Source organism: Pangasianodon hypophthalmus, chromosome 16 (assembly GCF_027358585.1).
Source record: "Pangasianodon hypophthalmus isolate fPanHyp1 chromosome 16, fPanHyp1.pri, whole genome shotgun sequence".
Lineage (NCBI taxonomy): Eukaryota > Metazoa > Chordata > Actinopteri > Siluriformes > Pangasiidae > Pangasianodon > Pangasianodon hypophthalmus.
The window spans coordinates 13,721,122-13,746,996 of record NC_069725.1 but is presented as its reverse complement, the minus strand read 5'-3'; the positions used below and the strand labels follow the sequence as shown (position 1 = coordinate 13,746,996).

At 39.9% G+C, this 25,875-nt stretch overlaps 1 protein-coding gene across 7 annotated transcripts in view; it reads left to right on the top strand.

Moving 5' to 3' along the window:
* ndrg3b (ndrg family member 3b) overlaps nucleotides 1-25,875 on the top strand; it is a 63,830-nt gene that overhangs the window by 18,364 nt on the left and 19,591 nt on the right. For 4 of the 7 annotated variants that reach the window (XM_026920603.3, XM_026920605.3, XM_026920607.3 and 1 more), the window contains exons 2-3: nucleotides 5,110-5,193; nucleotides 10,257-10,289. In XM_026920603.3, coding sequence (XP_026776404.1) covers nucleotides 5,137-5,193; nucleotides 10,257-10,289 — 90 coding nt within the window. In that variant the 5' untranslated portion in view covers nucleotides 5,110-5,136. Of the gene's footprint in view, nucleotides 1-3,341; nucleotides 3,412-5,109; nucleotides 5,194-10,256; nucleotides 10,290-24,556; nucleotides 24,944-25,875 lie in introns of those variants that run through there. The other 3 variants (XM_034311624.2, XM_026920608.3, XM_026920610.3) reach the window with 3 other exon arrangements.

Here is a 25,875-nt window from a genome sequence, read left to right as displayed (position 1 = left end):
GAAGCCTCTCTCTCTGTACTAGCACTTACAGCGTTTCTTCTGCTAAACACATCAGTTGGAGAAACTTGCAGTAACTTATATAAAGACAAGTTTGAAGTTAAATACGGGAAACTGTTCTCCCTTCAACCACTGCATAAAGAGCTGCATGGAGACTAAAGTCAGGTCTTCATTTCTGACCAGCCCCAGCATCCCTAACACCGTCCCAACCCTTCCCAGCAGGTCCCATCCGTCCGCATGTCTCTTCTGTTGTGGAAATGCCCTTTTCATTATTATATATTAGACATCACTATTTTAGATAGTTTTATTACTGCAGATAAAGCTGATAAACCACACCACAGTTAACACAGGTTACAAATCACTTTCCAGCTTCAGTGCTTTTTTTTTTTAGGCTACACTGTTAATGACTAAAATACATAAAGCAGAGCAATACATGTGCAAAATAATAAACCTGTGTATCATATTGTGAGTGGCCTACCTTGGATGGAAGATACCTTGTCTACAACAAGGAGGTTTTTCCACCATTTTCACTGAATTAGCATCTGAAAGCGAGTCCGGATCATCCTCCATCAGCTGAAGGATCTACACTAGCTGAGAGGGATCGGATAGTGATGTGCAACCCGTGGCTCTGAAAGCGCTCTTCCACACAGCACTGGTCCTGATGCAGTTTACTCTGCCACAGTGCGAGGATTTTATTTACAATTTATTTAGCTTTAAAGGACAACAAAAATAACTGCGGGATATCTTACAGAAAATCTCCCATTACCACTTTTTTTTTTTTGTTTGTTTTTCAGCTTTCTACTGAGCATTAATTACTCAAAAGGCAAAGGTTCCGTTTTTTTAGCCGATTAGACTTCAGCCAGATTATCCTTGTAATCCTAATTCATGCGCCGGACATTAGAAGGCTGTTTACGTTTTTGCCTCAGTTTATTTGCCATTATCATGCGGGCTTTACTTCTCAGCACAAATCTACTGAACTCATGAATATATAGGCTATGGTTCAGTGGTTTTTCCACTGAGCACTGAATTTTTATTTTATTTTTTTCCCCATCCAGCATTTTTGTGCTGAGCTGTATTTTACAGCAGTAAAGGTACTTGGTTATTTCCAACTGTTAGTTTAGTCCCATCTTTTGCTTCTTGTGATTCCAATAGATAATCACCCACAAGACCGACAACATTATTTCCAAGTTAATTTGTTGTAGTCTCGGACTTGGTCTCTTTGAGGTTTCTCTTTCTCTAGTCAAAGATAAGTTTGCAACATGCCATGTCCTGTTCTTCTAAATTGAAAGGCATAGATTAAAGAAGAATCGAGGTTTGCTGAAAACATGAATTACAGCTTGATAAAATGTGCTAGAAGTGTTCCACTTTCACCCTTCTGCTTTTGTAATAATGCAAATGCAAATTGGTCTCTCATGAAAGAACTGACACAGACAAGCACGACCCACATTATCCTGAGCAATGGTGTTTAGGCTCCATTTAGATTCAGACCATGCACTCCCAACCTGACTCCGTAATGCTTTGGGTACATGTGTGGTAGTGTGGGAAATATGCAAATATCATGCCGGATAAAGAGCCAGTTTATCAAATGTGCTGGTCAAAACAGGTTTTAGATGTCTGTTAATTTCTCACTGAGTGAATGAATGACACAATGTCATTTTTTTAGTTGCCTTAGCAAAAAGGGCAGTGCATGCTTAATCAGTTCAGTTTACATTTGACACCGGCTTGCAAGATGTCCATGATGCACCTGCACACCATCATTAAAACAGTAAAAGTGCTTACACACACTGTTGAGATGACAGAGGACAAAGTTTTAAAATGTTTAAATGACCTAATCACAAAAATAATAATACAGGAAATTTCGCAGAAAGTGTACAGGAGTTACTTCATCCTGTTATCACTTGTTTTATAACAGCTGTGAAATCGCTCCCTCACCAGCCCCTCTTTTTTTATCTCTCTCTGTCTTCCATTCAGTAAGACAAAATGCAGCAAAACACTCCATCCTCAAGACTTTATGTATGAAAAATTTCGAAACAGCTTACGGCTGATGACTACGTGCCGACGCTGTCGAATTTCCAATCATGTGAAATAAATGTCTCCTCACAGAAAAGCCATCGTATCACATTACACGCATTTTTTAATTCTGCTTGCTTTTCCCAGGGGCACCAGTTGCATAATAACCTGTTATGCTCATCTGTCACTGTTTCTGATCAGAGCTTATCTGTCAATCATTTATAGCTGTAAATGCCAGACACAAATAGAGATGTCACAAAGCATACCCTTTTTGAATTTTTTTCCTCTCAGAGAGAATGGTCAGTGTGCGTCAGATAATTGGCCAAACACTTTCCACATGAAAACTGCTCATAATGCATAATTCTTCATTTCCCTTTGTTAGCGTGAGTGCAGTCTCTCATTCTGTTCATTCGTAGTGTCTGGCTTAGTCTTCGCCTGTAAGACAGACCACATGACAACATTATCTCTGTTCTCAGAATTAGAGAAGCATCAGTACCGATGCTGGGACTGGGTATTGGTCCCATTCTCTGCTCACTCACTCACAAAAATACTCTGATACCAATGTCCAATATCATATGCAGTAAAAATAGTGTAAATTGTCATACTAATTACCACAATCTGGATATATTTTAATACGATTAAGGATGACGGTCAAAGCAACCTGAAAACCATGCTCTGCATAAATATCAAGAGGAGGAACTACAGCATCTTCCTACAATATGAGTAACCTAGTAAATCCTCTTAACTCTTTTGACCAGAGGCCAAAAAATGGAATTTCCGCCTGTTTTGGGGGTGCCCATGTACAACATTTATTTATTTATTTTATATAATTTATTTATGTCATGTCACATTCCACCGTAGTGGTTAATGGCTCATATGAAAGTAGACTCTCGGGGCTTTAAGAAGAAAAAAAATAAGTTTAACTTTAATAACACACAGAAACCCGACAGCGTCCTGACTAATCTTGTCCTGACTAATGAACACACTTGCGGCGATGAAATAATTCATTTTTTTATACTGATTGAAAATGTCTAAGTCGATTTCCATTCTGCCGGGAGAATGGAACACCAGTGTACTGCTAAACTGCTAGAAAGGGTTAAACATAATTTTGAGCAAGAGGAGTTCATTGCACACGGCACACGACAGCAAGCAGTGCTGTAGCAAACACTGAGTAGGCGAGAAAAATTGCGTAGAGACAGCATTAGGTAAATGTAAATAACCGCTCTTACCCAGTATGTTGTTCTTGACGTTCAGCCACTATAAGTATTTAACAACAAGGGACTCTGTCGCAAATTAAAAACAGTAAAATATTCTTTCGTTTACTTTACTTCCAGGTGAACAGAAGCTCTTTTCTCTAGTAAAACAAAACCCGCTGTTCTCCATTGCAACCCTGCTTGATCCAAGGTAACTAAGCTAATGCAAAAGGTAGCCATAGAGCATGAACACTTTTCTTGGCCACTATTTAAACCAGAGCTAAATAAATAATTAATTAATAAACAATTTGTGACATCCCTAATTTATTAAGTTGTGCTACTCGTTTTGGTATCAGTATTGACAAATTGTTTTTAGAAAAAAGTGTACTTGTTCTCAATCTGAATAAAATGGTATTGATGCATCCCTACTGAGAATAACGCCCGCCTTTCTCAGCCAGTGTAGACAACTTCATCATTTTATACAGCAAGTTTTGCTACTGGCTACACAAGAACAACTCCTAAGCAATGCAGTTTAAAAAAAAAAAAAGCCCACACTCTTGTCCTCAGGGATATAGCTTACGCTTGTGCATTTTAACGTCTGCTCAGTCAGTTAAGCCCTGTTTCTTGTTTGTCGAGGAAGATTCTCAGGCAAGCAGCTGTAGGTCGAGAGAGTGATGGTATAATTATAAGGCATAATTATAAACATGATCCTGGAATTAAGAAAAGTACACAGATAATAAGCGTGAAATCTCTTGCACAATATGAGCACAAAATGTCCTTAAGCTTCATAGAAATTGTCTTCCTTGTAGAAAGCGATTTGTGACAGAGCAGTTTTGTGTTTTTTGTGGTGGTCCTTTTATTTATCTGCTATTAAGCTGAAATTAGCACCATCTCTGAAGGACACATAGCAGACCAGATGATCTGAGGTTCCAGCACAGGAGTGTGTCAATAAAAAGTTAAAAATTAATTAGTGTTGCATTTTTATGCCCCGTTTATATTAAAGCTTTTTTTTTTTTCTCTTTTCTTTCTTCTATCCCTCCACCCCCGAATGTTCCTCAGTGATTATTCTACTCGGCATCGTCCAAAAGACTGCAGTTATTCTCTCACTGGCAAATCCCTGCCTGTGTAGCTAATTACGCATGGAGGAGAAAAATGGGAAACAATGAGGCGTGCAAGATAAAAAGAGGAGAGGAGAAGAGATCAAAGCAGCTTGTTGCTGTTTTATTTTGTTGTCGATGGGTGAATAGAAGTAGCAATGAAACCTAATATTACCACTTCTTTTGCCCTCACCCACACACCTATACTTGATGTGAAAGTTTTTTTTTTTTTTTTTCCTTTTCCCCTGTGCAGTGACTCATCATTTGATCTTAGTGGAGCATGATAGACAATATGACAGGAGGAGACATATAAAAGAGGGAAAGCTACAAGATTTTCTCCTTATAACAACAAAACGAGGTTATTCTCATTCTCAGCCGTATGTCATTCTTACAATAAGCTGGTATGAAGCATGTCGACTTTGGTTTTCAGGTAGATTTCATGCTGCACATGTGGCAGTAGAGAGAGCATGATGATGTCATCCACTGGCTAATATAAAGACTTCATGATGACAGGAAGCCCTGCGTGCCGTCATTGACATTCAGAAGGTCAGCATGAACGATAAAACAGGCTCATCCGAACATCGTTACCATGAACAACGAGGGCGCTTCTTACTGTCATTAGTGACGTTAATATCAGTAGTTGTCTTCCTTTGAGATGTTAATTTTTGAAAACCTTTCTTCACACTTGGCTGGCTAAGAGAGCAGTGGCACATTTTTTTTCATTCCGGTCGTGTCATTGACAAATTCTCTCTTGCTCTCTCTCTCTCTCTCTCTCTCTCCCCCCAATCTGTTTTTTTCTCTCTCTTTCTCAGAACTATTGACAGCTGTTCATTGCAAGGATGGATGAGTTACAGGATGTGCAGCTGACCGAGATTAAGCCCCTCCTGACAGACAAAGTAAGTCATCAAATCCAGACACACACACACACACAAACACACAAACACACATACACACACACACAAAAACGTGCCAAATCAAATATATATAATTTATATGATGTACCATATTTATTGTGTATATTCTTATTATTATTATTATTAATGCTACAGCATGCAAATACGTTCTAGACAGTTGTGTGCTTCCATCCTTGTGGCAGCAGTTTGGGGACGGCCCACATATGGCTGAGATGGTCAGCTGTCCATATACTTTTTGCCATATAGTGTATATACCCCATGTCACCACTGTTTCCCCTCAGTTCTCATCAGAATCATCTGTCGGAGTTATCCGGGGTTGCTAGTTAGTCCACTTAAATTTCTCTTTATTGCAAAACTTTCAAATCACTGAAAAAGCAGCTCCACTCCAGTTCAGCAAGAAGTTAGAACATTATCCTCGCTGTTGTGAGTCAGCTTTCCACAAAGGCTGCTGTGGCAATAACAAGCTGCTGTTTTGCCAGTGAATGGTTGTCTTACAGGGGCTGGCGGTCTAGCCTTACCTTGTCTTTCTCAGCTGCAGGAAGAGCTCACAGCTGATAATACAGAGGACGTGTTTTACCTTGCATAGCTTGTCAGGCAATGAAACTGAAGACATCCAGGCAGGCCAGCAGATTGTTTTGGCAGCTGAGGGTTCACTGTACAAGTCAGATATTCTTTGACTATTCTATTCAAGCGCAACCCTCTGGTGGAAAAATAAGGCTACACAACCAGGTTGTGGAACAGACTGGACCTGCTTCAGTGTCTTTTAAATCCAAAGAAGACATGCACTGTCCATAGACTTGCACTTTTTCATCTGGGGTGGCTCTTTAGGGTGGATCTCCTCTTGTAGAAGCGAACTTATTCCCATTGAAAAGGGTGCATCAAGACGGCCTGTCTCTTATAGCAGTGGCCCTGAGATGGCCTGGTAGATAATAGTATGCAAAACCTGTCAGTCTCCTTCATAACCACGAAGGCTTCCCCTGCACAGGAAGGCACCATGGGCTGCAGTGTCTGCGTGCTTACCTGCTGAACGGCCAAGCCTAGGGACTTGAGCCCTGTTCAAGCATCAGTGGTAGATATTTACATGACAACCTCATGGGCTTATCATACATTGGTATGTTTTAATCGCTTAGTCGTCAGTGCCCAATCTGTGGCTTACCCCATACTCTCTACTGGGTTAGCCTCTGCTGGGTTGCACTATGACACTGTTCTCCCTTCTCACCTATGGCTGTGTGGGGGTGAATATCTGTCCCACCCCATCGTGCTGTACCTGAGTGAAATGACTGAAAAGGACACTAAATACAATTTTGGCTTCATTTCATTGTTGCATCTCAATAAAGAATGGAAATATATTGTATACAAGTTAGCTGTTTGACATTTTAATGTCACACAGACTGGAATGAGCAGAACCAACAGCAATAATTTATGTTTCTCCTAGTTTCAGGTACATTCATAACATGTGTTTGGCTAGTTGAAACATTAGCTGTATAGGCATGGGAAAGTGTAAATTTAGCATGTAAATTTAATGAAAACTGGTTGGATAACCCCAATTTTTTGCGCTGTGGTTGAAGCCAGTTCAAGGTAATCAATGCGAAGCACACTGTACACTATGCAAGTTCTTCAAACTCGGCGCAATGGGAATACAAGCTGTGGAATCGCACATGGAGTGTGAGAAGCACAAAGCGCCAAAACCCGCCATCAAACACCTGGTATTTAACAGTACTGTTCCATCGCTTCCACTTCAGTACCACAGAGCACTGCTTCCTCTCAGATACCAGCGTCAGCAACGGCAGCTCCGATCACAGCAACAGCCCTAAAAATCTTCATCCGACTCCGCCACTACACTTAAAGCAGAGGTATTCTGGTGTCTGTACACTGTAACGAGCCACCATTCCTATAACGCCAGCGAAGGAGTCGAAGAAATTTTCCAAGCTATGTTTCCTGATTCCAAGATCGCTCACACCTTTGCATGTGGTAATGACATGCCAGGTTTGGTTTGGCCTCTTATGTCACTAAACTCCTCGTCGTGAGCAACTGGACCTACATGTCTGTTATTGGAAAGAAGATCTCGTCCAGTACAGATACCTGAGGTCACAGTTTATGGGGCATGGGACAGCACAGGATTTACACCACTATTTTAAAGTAAGTAGCAAGCCATCATTTATCTAGCTAATTTTGTGTGTGTGTGTGTGTGTGTGTTCACTTGGATGGGTTAAATGCATCCAAGGTTAAATGCAGAGCACAAATTCTGAGTATGGGTCACCACACTTGGCCACAAATCACTTCACTTCACTATTATTAAATATTATCAGTTGTCTTTATATGAAATTATTATATTATTGTTATTTGCTATCCAGGCTTGTATTTTTGAAGATATAATGAGAGAAAGTGATATGAAGTCACATTATATATTATATATGAGTTTGCTCAGGTGTTTCGTAAAGAACGGAATGTCAGTGACAAAATACCTGCATCCACCTAGAGAAAGTAAACCTAGGCTTGGGTGCAGAATCAGTCCTCAATGTTGTGTCTATAAAAATATACTAATTATGGATACAGCAGATAGTTAGGCTTAGGGTAACTCTAACCCTAGGGTTAGACCTATGTTATTATCATAGGTCACTTAGCACTAGCACCCGTCACTTCAGGAGTCAGAAAAAGATAGGAGAAGTTATAGACCTGGGGTATAGGAAATCAAACTGCATCAGAGTGATGTTAGCCATCATTCACAAACTGCAGGACAAGAGTCCCTTAAAATATCCTACAGTGAGGTAGGTGGTCTGTTTGGATCCCAGCATGATGATGTCTGACCCAGACAGGTGCCAGGGTAATATGACGAAACAGGTTCAGACGTTTCTGCAAGACCAGCAGCTGTCAGGGGGTGTCTCTTCCGATAGGAGAAAGTAGAGCAGTTCTAATACTGTCCAAGTATTACAAATTGTGCTTCTAAATGTAATTGATGTCTGACTTATGAAAATGTGTAAATATAAAAAAGCACCTAAATGCCATGTTATATTTTATTACATTATATTGTATTATGTTGTTTTATATAGTGAATATGTACATATACATATAATCAACATGCATCTAAATGACATTTTTCTGTTGTTCCTTTTTGTTGTACGTTGCAGGTGATTGTGATTATTCAACGGTTTGCTGAATTCTTATGTGTTGAAGCTAGAAATGAGTCCTTTATCTTTTGCAAGTAGCTTCTTCTCCTGTCCCATGGGCAAGCTCCAATGGAGAGAGGATTCTCAGTAAACAAAGAGGTGGAGACATGTAATATGCAGATCACAATCATCACCCAGTGACTGATCTGTGATTACATCATCATCTGTGGTACGGGTCCTCAAGGTTCCTATTTCAGAGGAGCTGCATCAGCGAGGTCTAGAAACATAATGCACTTAGAAGAGCAGAAGAGGAAGAAAATCACTAGTGTCCACATACAAAAGCAAAAAGCATCAGAGGAAAGCATACAGGAGCTGAAGAAAAAAGCAAACTCTGCTCCAAGTTTGAATCAACTTGAAGGAGGCAATCAAGCACACTGCGGAAGCGATGCAAAGAAAAAAATTTGTGAATTTAAAAATAAAAGAAGATGAAGAGTTGGAGACAAAAGCTGTTTTGTGGGAAAAAAAAAAAGAGAAAGACCCTGTGTTCAGTGTACAGACATGACAATTAATTTTGTTTGAACAAACCTTTACAATAAAATGTGCAAACAAAATATTGGTCTCATTACATGCTTTCTACCATTTTGTTCTCGTGAAACTGGTCTTGATTTTCCTTCCCAATGGCATTAAAAAAGTCTTAAGAATTCGTAAAACTGATTGTCCCAAACTTACATTGCTCCCAAGAAGAGGAACTTGGCAGCCCTGCACATTAATCGTAGCTCAGTGAAGGACGACTTGCTGAACCACGGGGAGACAGTGGTGATGAGGGTTATAATGCAGACGTGACACAACACGTCACCATGCGTCATGCCTTATAGTTGTTTACTGATGTCTTTAGCCAGACACATGGTAGTGTTATCACTTACTATATATTATACCTCTTTGTTGTTGTTTATGGAACAGGAGTGATCTGCATAGCCTAATGTTTTGCAGTATTCTATAACCCTTTAAGGGGAATGTACATGCACCATTGCAAATGGCAGAGCAAAAGGCAGAGCCAGTTGCCATTCTGCCACCTGTTCTGAGTTGTTTTCCTTGTTGAGTTGTTTTCCTTACACACAGGAGGCAGTACGAGATGCCAGAACGCATCCATTGTGTATGTTGCAGTAAACAATGCCAGTACAAGGCTCATTTACAAATCCTCTGCTGGTGTAATAGCAAGCATGCTGGTGGAGAAGTACTATAGCCAACTGTAAAATTTCTTCATAGTATTTTAGTATTTAACATAATTGTTGAAAAAAAAAGTGTAAAATTAAAATCTGATTGTATCTGTTATGATTAATACCCAGAAGAAAGCACTGTAAATATTCATAGGCCAGGGTATATGCTCTGTGCTGGACAGTTTCAATAATTTCACTTATTTATTGTAGTTAATGTTATTTTAAGATCTTTTTTTTTAGGTTGATTTTTAAATATGCAGTGCAGCACTTTTACTCCATTGTGATGCTAAAGAAAACAATGAAACAGTTGGATGTTATTGTGACATGGAAATTTTATATTGATGCATTAATGCTAAGACAAGAAAGAGTCTACCTTTCTTCCTGTTAAGCAACACCTCACGATCAGCTTGGGCTCTGCCTCCCTGATCTCATAACTCTGATCTGCATCTTGGATCGATTAGCTTGGATAAAGCTTTTATTTATTTATTTTTAAACCTCAGGCTTTGATGAGCCACTCGTTACCATTGGATACCAGACTGCTGCTTGCAGAATGTTACTGCTGGAATCAGATCAAAAGTGATATGCTATATGGATGTCATATGAATCTAATGAAAGAATAAGAGAGGGGAGGAGATGAATGAATTAATCAGACCTAGCTCCCTTTCAATTCATGCATCCCTGTGTCCTCTAATTTTCTATTCTCTTTTCCATTTCCTCACAGAATAGCCGAAACTTTCAGGATTTTGACTGCCAGGTAAGTGATTTTGCACTTTTTTCAACAGACTTGTAACATGATATGATTCTCTGACTGCTTCCAGGATTGCTATTCCTCAGTCCAAGAAAGTGACTTGTGTCTCCTCACCGAGGCTGGAGAGACGAGCCACTCTGTCTCAGCATGTGGTGCCTTGCAGGCCTGCCATGATAACTGGTTGTGGATCTTGATGTTTAATCTTTCATCTGTGCTTCAGGGTCTGAAAACAGCAAACGAACATCTGTGTGTGTGTGTGTGTGTGTGTGTGGTTTTAAGTGTGTGTGGGTGGAAGGATGAAGCTTGCTGGGTAGGCGGTTGGACTGGAAGAGAATACAAGCGAGTGAATTTGTCTTTGAGCACATCTCTGCAGTTTTGGTGGACAGAAAAATAAAGTATGTATGTGAGAATTAAACTCAGCAGATATATTCCAAATACATGAGTATTAGTCCAGTTAGTAGGACTTTTCCTTGCAATTTGCATTTCAATTCCTTTTTGCCCTGACTCTCTACCTTTCAATTTGTTTTTTTTGTCTCCCTTCACTGTTCTGTTCTTTTCATGAGGACAGTACATTTCAGATGTCTTCATTATAGCTTAAATTCGATTTCATATGCCAGCCTGTATGCATTTTGCATGGAAGCTCCACATTTTAAGATTGCGCTACAAATTATCACTCAAAAAAAATATGACAAAAGAGCAGTCTTCTTTTTTTCCTTAATAAAATTGCAGACAGTTGATATTTGAATCTGCAATGAACAGTTGTGTAGGTGTACTGAAGTCTTCAGGATTAACTGACATCTCCTGGAAAATCTACTCATCTCCATCTCCAACCTTCTCATTCCCCCATCTCACATTAGTAAGCTCTCATCTCAATTCAGTTCTCCTTTAAAAAGATGCTGCATCCGTGCTTTCTATCAAGGAAAATGGAGAAGGTTTTGAGTTTGTTAATGAAAAATAAAAGCTATCAATGTATGTTTGACTTTGCTAACAAGTATATACATCATATACATGCTGAATAAGTTTAAAAAAAAAACAACAACAAAAAAAAAGACCAAATATTTTGACCAAAAATAGAAGTGTCAAATCTAACACTTTACAAATGGTAATGATAATTAGAAAGTGATTCAAAACGATGTTTGGTCTCCTGTGCCAGTTGTTGCAGACGTGTGCAAACAGCACAGTCAAGGCTGTCATGACTGGAGAGCGCGTATATAGAGGGTTTTACAGTTGCCACCATGTGCGTGGAGAAGATAATGCTGCTAATACAGTCCCCTCCAAAAGTATTGTAACAGCAAGGCCAATTCTTTTGTTTTTGCTATGAACTGAAGACATTTGGGTTTGTCTGGAGGTGGGATTGATCTCTGGAGGAATAGTGGTTAGTCCACAGGGCTCTCACTGCCGTGGCCCGGGTTTGATTCTTGGCCAGGGAACCGCACATGACAGTGCACTCCCAGTGCCGGTTCCAAGCCCGGATAAAATTTGGGAGGGTTGTGTCAGGAAGGGCATCCAGCATTAAAAACTGTGCCAGATCAAACAGGCAGACCAGTGATCTGCTGTTGCGACCCCTAAAGGGAGCAGCCGAAAGAGAAACTACAACAAAATCAAAAGATGAATGAGACGATAGATCAGAATTTCAGCTTTCATTTCCTGATATTTACAGCTAGACGTGTTAAACAACTTAGAACATGGCACGTTTTGTTGGAACCCACCCATTTTTCAAGTGATTAGAATTATTGGAACATGTGACTGACAAGGTGTTTCTTGTTGCCCAGGTGATTGTTTAAACAGTTAATAGCTCTGAATGTCTTGGGTTGAGCCCTGGGTTTCACCTGGGAAGACTGCATTTGTTGTTAAAAAGGATAAACCAAAATGAAGACCAGCGAGCTGTCTATGGGAGAAAAGCAAGCCATTTTGAAGCTGAGAAAAGCAGGTAAATTAATCAGAGCCATTGCACAAGCATTGGGCATAGCCAGTACAACATTTTGGAATGTCCTGAAAAAGAAAGAAATCACTGGTAGATGTAAATATCACCAAGTGAAAGTTGAAATTCTGATCTATCATCTTATATTCATAAACAATATGTATTCAACGTAGCTATTAGTGTCGCGCCCGTCTCCCGGCTCGCTGGTATAAAAAAAATAAATAAATAAATACTACAAAACCTGGCCCTGTTAGAGAAGAAAGTGTGTGTTTGTGCCAAGTCAGCAGGACCCTGCAGGTAAATTACAGCCTGACACCAATTAGTGGAGATTCACAGGTACGTCTTCTGAAAGTATGACCTGCTGCCATTATTATCTGCACCATACGCTGACCTTTTTTATAATCCTGCTGTGAAATAGCAAGAGCCTTTTAAATGTAGCTGAGCTCATTTCTTTCTGTAGCTGAAGTCCTGAAGCAAGATGCAAGTCAAGTAACTGGCCTTGTCTTAGAATCTTGAAGATGTTTTGTGATTATCCAAGGAGCGTCATTAGTTCTGGCTGTCTTCACGAATGTTAGAAGACCGCTATAGTCTAAATTCACTACCTTTTGAATGATTTTTTCTACTAAATAAAAAATTATTAACCTGGATAACAAAAAAACCTGATTGACATGTAATGGTGGTGGTTTCAGAGCCTGAAGCTTGGAATAAACTGCTTTTTCTGGTTCATGTTCTGGTTAAATCAAGTGTCTGCTAAAGGTGCCGTGTTTAAATATAGCCTCCAGGAGTAAACACCTGTAATGGAATGGTCTGGCTCAATAGAGCAACCTCTGTGAATAGCGAGGAGCCATTTCCCTCACTCACTCACACACACACACACACACACACACACACATACACACATTCTGTAAGACATTGTTTGACATTTGCATTGATTTCCTGATTGACTTTTCCTTGCTTTCTCTAATCTCTTAAAGCAAAACAAGGTTATCTGCAAACAAAGCTTTCAATCAACTAGAAGAACGAAAAGTAGTGGTGAAAGGGTTCATATGTATTTATACACACACACCCCAGTGCTTTCTACAGTGTTCATCTGATGTCATTAAAACCACCAGCGGCTATGATGGTCTCAGTGATGTAACACTCCTGTGTTATCTCATTAGGTTAACCATAAGTCAAAACTTCTACGACCCGTTCAGACCCGGTATTAACATCCGTTTGAGGTGATCAGATCACAAGCAGACGGCACTAAATGCAGGTGTGAATGAAGCCAAATGTGTCTTATCCAATCACGCAGACTTGAGCAGGTGGTCTGGGATGCATGTGGCCACATATTACATTTGTAATATGAACAGCAGTGCGTCTTGATGCTTCCCTGACAACCAACAGATAACAGGTTGATTTGAGCAAATCGCATGCATTAATTAAATCTTTATTTTAATCTCTGTACAGCTTGTTACTGTATAAATGTACACTGTTGGTGTGAGGGAATTGGCCTACTTGTTCAACATTTTGAAATAGCTATTTAGGAAAATGGACTGTTTTAATGCTGCTTCATTAAGAAGTATTATATGACATTACTTATAAATATTGCAACTCATTTTTACAGGCTTGATGTTGGAATTTAAACCAGTGCATAATGTTCATTCAGCCATTGGATGGTGATGTTAAAAGAAATGATATACTGTATTATAGCTGTCAAGAGCACAATTTGTCAGAAAACATCCAAATAAATCTCCATACATGAGCTTAGAACTCGTGTCTGCTGGACATGCTCTAGAAACAGAAAATGTAGCCTGTAATATGGCTAAGTACAATACAGACACACTATTACTATAGATTTGATATTTAACAGTATTTTTAAGTTTATATCCCTGTCCACTGTGGTAAAGTTCATTAGAATTGTGTTTGTTGAGAGCTGATTTTTTAAAAAATCTTCAGGTTTGAAGTGCAGGTTTGGTTTTGGCTTCCCTTTCTTTTTGTTTGTGTTTGTTGAAAGCACATGAAACCTGATTAGATGAGCAAACGATGCACGAAATGCCACACAGTGAGATGACCATATGAGTAAAGCATATAAGACAGACCCGAGCACCTGAAATCTTATTTAAGAAATTGCATCCAACAGCTAAATATAAACCCTTTGATTTTCAGCTAATATTTTGGGTGTTGTTTTGAAGTTTTGGGTCCGGTTTTGATTTGCCAACACTGCTCCTGACAAAATGCAATCCCTGGGTAGTCACTGAAGATGATTAAGACGTGAATATACCTGGTGTGAATGGCTATGCGTCATGGCTGTCCACATGTGATGCCAAGTCTGAACAGGGTTCAATACTCCCTCACGCTGTGAGTCCTCTCAGTCTCCTCCAGCAGGGGGCAGCATGAATGCAGCTAAGACTGGCACTAGGCCATGATTTAAGGCACACTGCTTGAAGCAAGTTGAAGTGAACTGTGGATTGTTCGTTTCTAATCTGGCTGGTTAAAATTTGTCTTGTTCCTCCAGATTTTATTGATTAATTTATTTACTTGGTAACACAAAATACCTTTAGCATAATTTTAGTGCAATTAATGGCAACACTTAATTGATAATGAACAACTACACACTGGACATGGTATAATGAGGTTTTAATGACCTCTCTGGATGTACTGTAGTAAACCTTCAGTGTATTAAAGTTTAATTACCTTGCTGGATACAATATAGTAAGGATTCAGTGACCTTCAATGGTTTGAATGACCTTGCTGGATGTGATGTAGTAGAGTTTAATGACCTTGCTGGATGTGGAGTAGTAGAGTTTAATGACCTTGCTGGATGTGATGTAGTAGAGTTTAATGACCTTGCTGGATGTGATGTAGTAGAGTTTAATGACCTTGCTGGATGTGATGTAGTAGAGTTTAATGACCTTGCTGGATGTGATGTAGTAGAGTTTAATGACCTTGCTGGATGTGATGTAGTAGAGTTTAATGACCTTGCTGGATGTGATGTAGTAGAGTTTAATGACCTTGCTGGATGTGATGTAGTAGAGTTTAATGACCTTGCTGGATGTGATGTAGTAGAGTTTAATGACCTTGCTGGATGTGATGTAGTAGAGTTTAATGACCTTGCTGGATGTGATGTAGTAGAGTTTAATGACCTTGCTGGATGTGATGTAGTAGAGTTTAATGACCTTGCTGGATGTGATGTAATAGAGTTTATTGACTTTTCTGAATGTGGAGTAGTAAAGTTTAAGGACCTTGCTGAATGTGGAGTAGTAAAGTTTAATGACCTTGCTGGATGAAATGTAGTAAGGTTTGAATGAGCTTGCTGGATATAATATAGTTTGAATGACCTTTTCTGGATGTGGAGTAGTAAGGTTTCAATGACCTTTTCTGGATATTGTGTAGTAAGGTTTCAATGACCTTGCTGGATATTGTGTAGTAAAGTTTGAATGACCTTGCTGGATATAATATAGTTTGAATGACCTTTTCTGGATGTGGAGTAGTAAGGTTTCAATGACCTTTTCTGGATATTGTGTAGTAAGGTTTCAATGACCTTGCTGGATATTGTGTAGTAAAGGTTGAATGACCTTGCTGGATATTGTGTAGTAAGGTTTGAATGTTCTTTGCTGGATATTGTGTAGTAAGGTTTGAATGTTCTTTGCTGGATGTTGTGTAGTAAGGTTTGAATGTTCTTTGCTGGATATTGTGTAGTAAGGTTTGAATGACCTTTGCTGGATGTTGTGTAGTAAGGTTTGAATGACCTTGCAGACCTTGCTGAATGTGGTGTATCAGCAGGTGTAGTTCCTGCTGTGAAGCGGATATGTAGCAGGACAATACTGGGCAAGAGAATTCATATTATTAGGGGAGTATAAGGTTGAGACTTACCGTTCTTCTTACAACTCTTACCGGGATTGATAAACCAAAGTAATTAGGAATGATGTACTATTAAAACTTCACCCTAACACAGTAAATATGTTGAAATTGAAACTTTTGTGATGTCCTTAGCAATTCTGGTGCCAGTTTGTTGGTTGATGCTGTATTTTAGTTATTCCTATGAGAAGTTAATGGTTATCTGGTGCACTGATGTCACAGGGTGACATTGCTAGCATAGTTATGATGGTGTTTAATAGAAGACAAATGTAAACAATCTCAAACATAAGGGATAACTCACATGCTCCTAAAAATATCAGAGCAAGGACTTATTTTCTCACTCTCCATTTTCCAGTGATCTTCAGTGTCATTTTAATGAGAAATCCTACATGAAAGTAATGGAGACAGGAAACGCTGGACACTGCAGCTAGTGATTAAGAGATGACAGATGTGATGGTGTTGATGGTATTAATATGAAAGTAAATCTCGAACATCACTGACAGTCACATGTTAATTCTAAACATTAAAAAACCACCCCAATGACTTGCATGTTAATGTTCTTTTTGATGCTTTGGATTAGGATATATGGATGTGTTATCTGTACAGCTCTAAACTGGTATTGCTTTCAGGGTCACATGTAAGTCACTTTGGACATAAGCTTCTGCCAAATGAATAAATGTAAACGCAATAAATGTAAAGTGCTTTCCTATGTAAAAGTCTTGCCCTTGCGTGAGGTGAAAACACTGAGCCTCTTCATTTGCAAATACTCACATATGCATACACACGCAGGTTAAAGCTCCAGCCGACGTGACTCACAGGACTGGCTGAGTCGACGAAGATATTTATAAACACAAAGCTTCTGGGACAAGCTAAAAGAGATGGAGATGGAAGAATGCATTTGTAGGTACGAAGGCAGCGTGCAGAAAACGGTAGTCTCACCTGATAAAATGATGGAAATCTTTAGTATCCTGAGATTGAGGGTAACACAGTGACAACCAATTTTGATACTTTCTTAATAGATTTTGTCTCACTAATAAGCACCATTAGATTGATGACAGGAGAAGCTTAAAAACTGTTAAAGTTTATGATGTTATTATAAATGACAAATTAATTATCTGTTAATTTATAAAATCTCTTTCAGGGTCGGGAGCATTGTTTACTGCCCTCTGTTGGTGAAAAGGAGTATTTAAAAAAAAAAAAAAAAAAAAAAACATTTTTATGTTTAGAACAACGTGTGCCTTGGTTTGCACCTAATTTAGCCTTTTTAACAGATTTGGAGCATTCTCAACTGCTTGTAAAACAGGATACACCTGCTCCTTGATGTGGTTCCGCAAGCAGAAACACACACAGAGTCAGTCTAAAGCTCATGGGTAGGGTATGTTCCATAGCAGAGGCGTACTTAACGGAGGAGTGTCTCCTCACTAAACTTAAACACAGGGAAGCCCTTTGTACTTTTGCCCACTCTTATCCATCCCAGGTGCATCCTGGGAAACTGATTTAGTATAAGCAATATGGTGACTCTTAAATGTCATGTTTTATCCATCTGCAGATCAGGACCCCCCTCTCTTAACTGGGTCATGTTCTATGTATAACTATTCTGACACGACGTTTTGGTGTAACAGTTTTAAACATTGCGGTTCTGACACAAGTTTTTATTCTGATACCTGTCAATGTGCTGAACATCACCTAAATGATAAAATAGTAGGTCCTCCTTGACTTGTACAATGAGAAGTGGCCATCTTAAAAGGAAGTCCTGCTGTGTGCTTTGATTTAAAAAAAAAAAACAAAAAAAAAAAACTTACAGATTAGTATCTGTAATGCATTATGCTAATTTGTATTTGGAAGTTATAACTTGATGCTCTGATAGCAGAGATTTGCTATGTTGAGCTGGTTATATTGTGTGTGTATGTGACTTTTTTTTGTTTGTTTATTTTTGTTTTTGGCTTGGTTTCTCTGACCTCAGTTAACCTCAGCAGTGGTTGCATTACAAAATACCGTAGATGTGTGTCCTGAATACGAATAATATACCAGTAGATGTGCCAGTTCTAATTAGGGATGAGTATTTCAATTAAAATTTCTCTTCAAATAATGCTTTAAATTTTTTAAAATAATATCAGAATATTTAAACTGGCATATACAAACAAGCGCATGCACGTCATGTATGGCACAATACATTTTTTTTTTTTTTTTACTCTCTGCTTTTGTGTGTGGTTGTGTGTTTTTTCACACTTAGTCTGAATACTTGAGGCGCCCTGGACCGGTTGAAGTAGGACGTAGTAACAGTAACGTGACAAATTAGACCAATCGCATTACTCAGCATGCATATATCTTCTTCGCATGATGCCAGCCTACCACATTTTGGTTGACACAAACCCCAGACCACCGTTTTAAAGAAGATCAGGGATTGTTTCTGTGAACTGCCCTCAGGCTCAAAACCAGAATTCACACTTCAACTATTGTACTGAACTCTGGGCTCAAGTCTAGAAAAAATGACTTTAATTTCACAGCACCCTCGTTCACTGGTCAGGTGTTTGCGGCATGTTTTAACTAGCTGTGGTAACTGCCTCCATAGCGTACGCCCACAAAGTTTCTTTACATCAGTGCTGCTAATTTGTCACTGGTTGCCTCTTACCTTTCAAAGCTCAACCACTGAGACAAACCACTATATGAGACAACGTTTGCCTCAGTTTCTACAGGCGTTAAGGGTAAAAGTTCTTCATTCTGCAGCCACTGGGCTAAGACTGCATGGCAGTGTGTTATCAGTGAGACAGATATGCCTACTCTCTATCCTACTCTGACATGGTGATTTTATGACTTTTTTTTATCTTGAATTAAGACATGTTTTTGCAAAACTGCATCCTTGACTTGCAGACTTGCAACTAATCCACACTGTGCATGTCTCGATAACATTAAATGCTCATTACCCGAATTTCTCGCTGATGGTGCGATTTCGTGCAATCATGCTGGACTTTTGTGCTTACTACTAAATAATATTACAAAATGCTTACTTTACTGTCAACATTTTAACTCTCTCAAATATTGAATATTTGAAAATCTAAACTCATCCCTTGTCCTTATTCAGATTTCATTTGTCATGGTGATTGGGGTGATGTAGTGGATAAACTTCAGATATAATGAGCTAAACCATAGTGAAAAGCAAGCAAGCAGCAAGGGAGAAACGCAACAAGTACTTGTGTATATTTTATTGTTTGTGTGAGCAGTTTAGATTTAATGACCAATAGTGATTCTCTTGGGATTGGAAATGGACTTGTTTACCAACGCAGATTCTTAAACTCTGATCTACCACTGGCTGTTATTTTGTCCTGATGAGGTAACATTTCTTTATTAAGCCCTCTTTAATGGGATTAGCTTCACATGGAGGGAGAGCTGGGGTAAAATCGTCTTACAGATAAATTTCCATGATGGACACAAAGAAATGTGTTTTGGCACACTCAGGGTTTTTTGACTTACAGATGCTGTCTCTTGCTTTGGAAAACATTTTTAACACACTGTTTTCAAAAATGTTTGCGCGTCTATCCAGAGAATTTTTAAATACTTAAAAAATTCTTTCATACTCATCATAAAAGTTAGTTGGTGTGGGTCATATCCCACTGTCAATCAAGAGTGTGATCCCACAAGCTGGTAATACAGTCACTGAGCACTTTATTAGGAACACTATACTGATACTGGGTAGGGCCTCCCTTTGCTGTCAAAACAGCCTCAAGTCTTCGTGGCATGGATTCCACAAGATATTGGAAAAATTCCTTTGAGATTCTGGTCCATGTTGACATGATTGCATCTGCAATTCTTGCATATTTTTCAGGTGCAGTTTCATGCTGTGACTCTCCCATTCTACCACATCCCAAAAGTGTCCTATTGGATTCAGATCCATGAATGGGAAGGCCACTGAAGAACACTGAACTAATTGTCATGTTCATGAATCCAGTTTGAGATGACGTTTGCTTTGTAACATGGTGCATTATCATGCTGGAAGTAGCCATTAGAAGATGGGTAAATTGTGGCCACACGGGATAACACTACTCAAATAGGCTGTGGCATTCAAGCAATGATTGATTGTTATTAACGGGCCCGAAGTGTGCCAAGAAAACATTTACACCACCTCCACCAGCCTGGACTGTTGACACAAGGCAGGTTGGGTCCATGGATTCGTGCTGTTGGCACCAAATTCTGACCCTACCATCTGTGTGCCTCAGCAGAAATCGAGATTCATCAGACCAGGCTACGTTTTTCCAGTCTTAAACTGTCCAGTTTTGGTGGGAACTGGAACCCCGACGTGGTCTACTGCTTTTGTAGCCCATCTGCCTCAAGTTTCAATGTGTTCTGAGATGCTTTTCTGTTCACCACAATTGTACAGAGTGGTTATCTGAGTTACTGTAGCCTTTCTGTCAGCTCGAACCAGTCTGACCATTCTCCATTGACTTCTCCGTTGACAGAACTGCTGCTCGATGGATGTATTTTCTTTATTGCACCAGTCTGAGTAAACTTTAGAGACTGTTGTGCGTGAAAATCCCAGGAGATCAGCAGTTATAGAAATACTCAAACCAGCCCTTCTGGCACCAACAATCATGCTACGGTCAAAATCACTGAGATGACATTTTTCTCCCATTCTGATGGTTGATTTGAACATTACCCGAAGCTGCTGGTCCATATCTGCACGATTTTATGCTTTGTACTGCTGCCACACGATTGGCTGATTACATTATTGCATGAGTGAGTAGGTGTACAGGTGTTCCTAATAAAGTCCTCGGTGCATGTATAGCTTACTCTAGTGATAGATACAGCTTTAAAGTTTAAAAAAAAAAATGGCATCATGATTGTTGTGTTCTGTAAATAAATTCATGATCCAAACACATGTGATGCTCATAGGAAAGGTCACCTGCTGGAATATCTTTTTGTTTTTGTTATCCATAGCAAACCTTCTGCAAACTTGTTTCATGTTTTTTCTGTGATCAGCCATTACATTAAAACCACCTGCCTAATATTGTGTAGGTCCCCCTTGTGCCATCAAAACAGCTCTGACCCATGAAGGCGTGGACTCCACAAGACCACTGAAGGTGTGCTGTGGTATCTGGCACCAAGACATTAGCAGCAGTTCCTTTAAGTGCTGTAAGTTGTGAGGTGGAACGTCCATGGATCAGACTTGTTTGTCCAGCGTGTCCCACAGATGCTTGACCAGATTGAGATCTGGGGAATTTGGAGGCCAAGTCAACACTTGATCCCTTTGACATGTTCCTCAAACCATTCCTGAACAATTTTTACAGTGTGGCAGGGCGCATTATCCTGCTGAAAGAGGCCACTGCCATTAGGGAATGTTGCCATGAAGGGGTGTATTTGGTCTGCAACAGTGTTTAGGTAGGTGGTCAAAGTAATATCCACATGGATGCCAGGACCCAAGGTTTCCCAGCTGAACAATGCTGTAACAATGCCACATGATGTAAAAGAAGGCAGGATTAATCAGACCAGGCCACCTTCTTCCATTGTGTCATGGTCCAGTTCAGCATGGACACTATGCAGCCCCATCTGCAGCAATCATTGATGCACTATGTGTTCTGACACCTTTCTATCATAGCCAGCATTAACTTTTCCAGCAATTTGTGCTACACTAACGCTTCTGTGGCCCAGTCATCTAGCCATTACAATTTGGCCCTTGTCACAGTTGCTCAGACCCTTACGCCTGCCAATTTTTCCTGCTTCCAACACATCAACTTTGAGAACTGACTATTCACTTGCTGCCTAATATATCCCACTCCATGACAGGTGCCATTGTAAAGAGATAATCAATGTTATTCACTTCACCTGTCAGTGGTTTTAATGTTATGGCTGATCGGTGTCACATTCATATTTCTGTGAAATGTCCCCATTTTGTGCAGCAATTCTTTTAGACCCAGAGGGGAAAATAAATTACTGCAGCTCTCCACCTTTTATTTTGCCACCTCAACATGTCATGTCAACAAATATTTTCCTCACCCGTAATACATAGCCCGTCCAGTTCACTTCCTGTAGTTTGGTGAGTTCTCACTGCAGTTTATCTGCGCTAGGGTTTGCTTGGACTCGGGTCATGATCACCTCTCTCAGACGGTCTCAGTCTGTTCTGGTCCACGGTTGAGTGCTGATCTGCTTAGATTTGTGTGATTCATTGCTTTATTCATATAGCTTTAACATACGGCCCCTCTCACATGACATGCTCTATACATTCCACAGCTTTTCATGCTGTTTCGCTTACCACAATCTCCTGTAATGCTATTTGCAAAGTGCAGAGCTCCAGTGCAAAAAGCTTCCATTGATTTTCTCCCAAATTACATGCAGTAATAGACCAATGTAGTAAAAGACTGGTGGAAATGGTGTAGTATAAAAAGAAATCACTTTACCTGGGGGTGGACAAATCATAAATTCATTACGTAGCCCCTCAGGTAAGAGAAAGCTCTAGTGTGCTGCTGTGCGCTCCCATGTATTGGCTGCCCGGAAACTTTACTGACTAGGCTAAGAAGTAGTGAATAAAGTAAACATATTAATGTATGGTGAGCTAGTTAGTGTGTTACACGCATTCATAAAGGCTGAAGGAAACAAGTTTATGTTTATCATCTTCATACAAAGTTTTTAATGTAGTTTTCATTGTGTTTGTGTCCCCAAAGAAATTCTGCAAGCCTTTGGCCAACGTTAAGGCTATGTACTGTAGTATTCTGTCTTTGTATTGCACATAAAATATATTATTAGAGACTGGCTACCATCTTTATATTCTCTCAACTCGCGGTGTGTAGCAAGCTGGAAAGTTATATAATCAGTACACACTAATTAATCCGCCTAGGTAAAATGGTTCTACAGAAGGCCACATTGTGCCTACACCATCAAGGTGGGCTGCGTCACCATGAAGCACTGTAAGTTTAAACATAGCTGCATATCAAATTAAAAGCTCAGTAAAGGAGCATGTTTTTTTTTTTTTTTCTTTCTTTCTTTTCTGGTTTTTGTACCTACTTGTCCACCGAGCAACAGCGAATAAAACAAGTACAGCTCGACCCCACGGTATGCCTCCGCCGCCAACAAGTCTCGTCCTTCTTATTTCTAATGTGCACTTTGGAAATACCCTTAAAATGACTTTTATTAAATGAAAAACTACTTCAGGTATTTGACCTTGTTGTGACCTTGACCTTGTTTGGATCAGTTCCAATGACGATCTTGACAGATGCATGAACCGACACACAGATATACTGATGGCGAGAATGGGCAGACGGCCAGAAAATGTGCCTCAAGTTCCTGAACATCTATGTGTAAGTAACATCTCTATATGACAGTAACTAAGCTATAGAAGAAAAACTATTTCAGACATTCGACCTTGCTGTGACCTTAACTCTGTTTGAGTCAATTCCAAAATCTAATGAGTTCATCTGCTGGTTGCTGCTGGCTGAACCACTCGTTCTTGAGATATCGTGGTCACAAGGACCTCAGATAGACGGACAGGCGGAAAACATAAGGCCTCCATCACGTAGCGGCAGAGGCATAAAAATGAATAGCGCAGACATGATATCTGCTTGTCCCAGGCGACTGGCGTCCCATCCAGGCTGAATTCACCTGCCTTGCGCCTAGTCTTACAGTGATTGGCTCCGGATCCACCGTGTCCCTGATCAGGATACAGCGATTACTGAAGAGTATGATGATATTCTTTTGTCTATTATTCTTCTGTGTTTACATGGTGCTCCATTTGGGACGTGTTTCAGTATTGTTGGTTGTTAGTATTTACCTCAGGACCATAAATATCTCATTTGTACACAGTCATAAAGACTGCTAGCCTCTGAGGTGCTTATTTTGGATGGATTTGAAGTGTGTGTGTGTGTGTGTGTGTGTGTGTGTGTGTGTGTGTGTGCACTCATGTGAACTGAGAGCTGGTTAGAGAGAGCCATGTTGTCACCTTTTCCTTAAATCCTCGGATAATCCTGCCATTACAGCCTGCAATGGCTGCTGCTCTACTTTACAAAATCAACTGCCTGCTTAATCAGGCTCGAGTCCTCTACAACTGTGTCATTAAAGCATTTCTATAGCTCACACCTGTGTGAATTGTTTCTAAAAAAAATTATAATATATATATATATATATATATATATATATATATATATAATATAATATAATATAATATAATATGTTATGGAATGTTTACATGAACTGAGTATGTTGCATGTACATGTAAATCCTTGTCTCTATGGAAACTATTCCTCGTAACTGGTGTGTAGTGTTTTTTAATCAGCGATCCACGTTCATTCTGGAATTTATTCATATTTAAATTTTAATTCTCGGATATTCCGCTGTCTGACTTGATTACTTGATTACCCACACTTCGCGCTCACTCTCTCCCTCTCTCTCTCTTCTCTCTCTCTCTCTCTCTCTCTCTCACACACACACACAAACACATACTCCAAGCTTTCTTCTCACTCCTCCTGATTTCACCTGACCCTCTAAATCCAATTAGAGCAGCCTGAGTGCCCTCCATATCCCCTCCTCTCTCTCTCTCTCTCTCTCTCTCTCTCGCTCTCTCATTCTCTTTCATTCTCACACTGCCTGCTTTCCGTCACATTCGTCTTTCTCCCTCCTCAGTCTAGGACCAACTACCATCTGTAAACTCATTTCACCATTCTCTCTTTCTCTCTCTCCGTTATTCGTGAGGAGCGGCCAGAGTGACTGCCATCACGGATGGTTGTTTTTTTTTAAATTTCTTTTTGCGCTTTTTGTCCTCCACCTCCCCCTCCTGAGCTGCCGCCGCCCCTCGTGACCAAGAAAAACAAGGGCAAAGCATTTGGTTCTTTCTCTCTCTTGCGGTTTTTTTTTCTGTGGATGAGAAATGACGGACATGCTGGATCTAAATCAGATCGGCTGTACAATGATCGGGGTGGTGAGTGAAAGCGTGTATGTGTTGTGGTGGGCGCAGCATGGCGTGTGTGTACGTGTGTGTGTGTGCGCATGTGTTTACCTCTAAACAGCCTGTTGATTCTCAGGTACACACTCAATCTAACATCTTAATGTAGCTCATACAGGGTCTATTTTGTGTATGTGTGTGTGTGCGTGTGTGTGCATGTGCCTGTGCCAGTATGTGTGATTGCTAGGGGAGAGGGAGTGTTTGTGTTTGACCCATTATAAGGCGTGATTGTTTATCTGCGTCGTGTTTGTGTTTTCTGTGTGTGCGTGTGTGTTTGTAGTAACTGACGGGTTTTGCTATGACTGTGCAGTCTGAAGGTGTGTCTGGTTTTGTGCAAGCCTTTGTGTGCGTGTGCCAGGCATCCTGCAGTGTCCCAGAGGGGAAGGCCTTTGATTTTGGTGTGTGAGAGAGAAAGAGAGAGAGAAATTAAGCTGCAGGGTGGTGCTCAGGGTTGGGTCGAGCAAGGCAAGGCAAGGCACACTAAGCTTATAAAGCGTGATGTTTGTGCTATTGGTTACCGTTTACCAAGACAGAACTTTATCTGCACACTTCACAGGTTAAGAAGTGCAGTTTTCTCTGCTCTGCACACATACACAACATATCCATTTCTCTCAAATCACATGAGGTGCATTTAATCATGTTTGCGTCACAAAATGTTAAAGAGAACGTTTAAAGAAAGAAAGAATAGAAAAGAAAATATTAGGATTGTTATTCAGCTGTAAGCCAAACACATTTGGCCTTGAATGCTAACAGCTAACAGACTTTCTCAGAAGAATACAAATGCATACTCTTCCAGCCCACATTCCAGTAACTTTTTTTTTTTTTTAAGCAAAATGTGATAGTTATTGAATTACTGATTTGCATTGCTGATGGCCTTGGAAGACATTTCCTAGTGCTACCCGAATTCA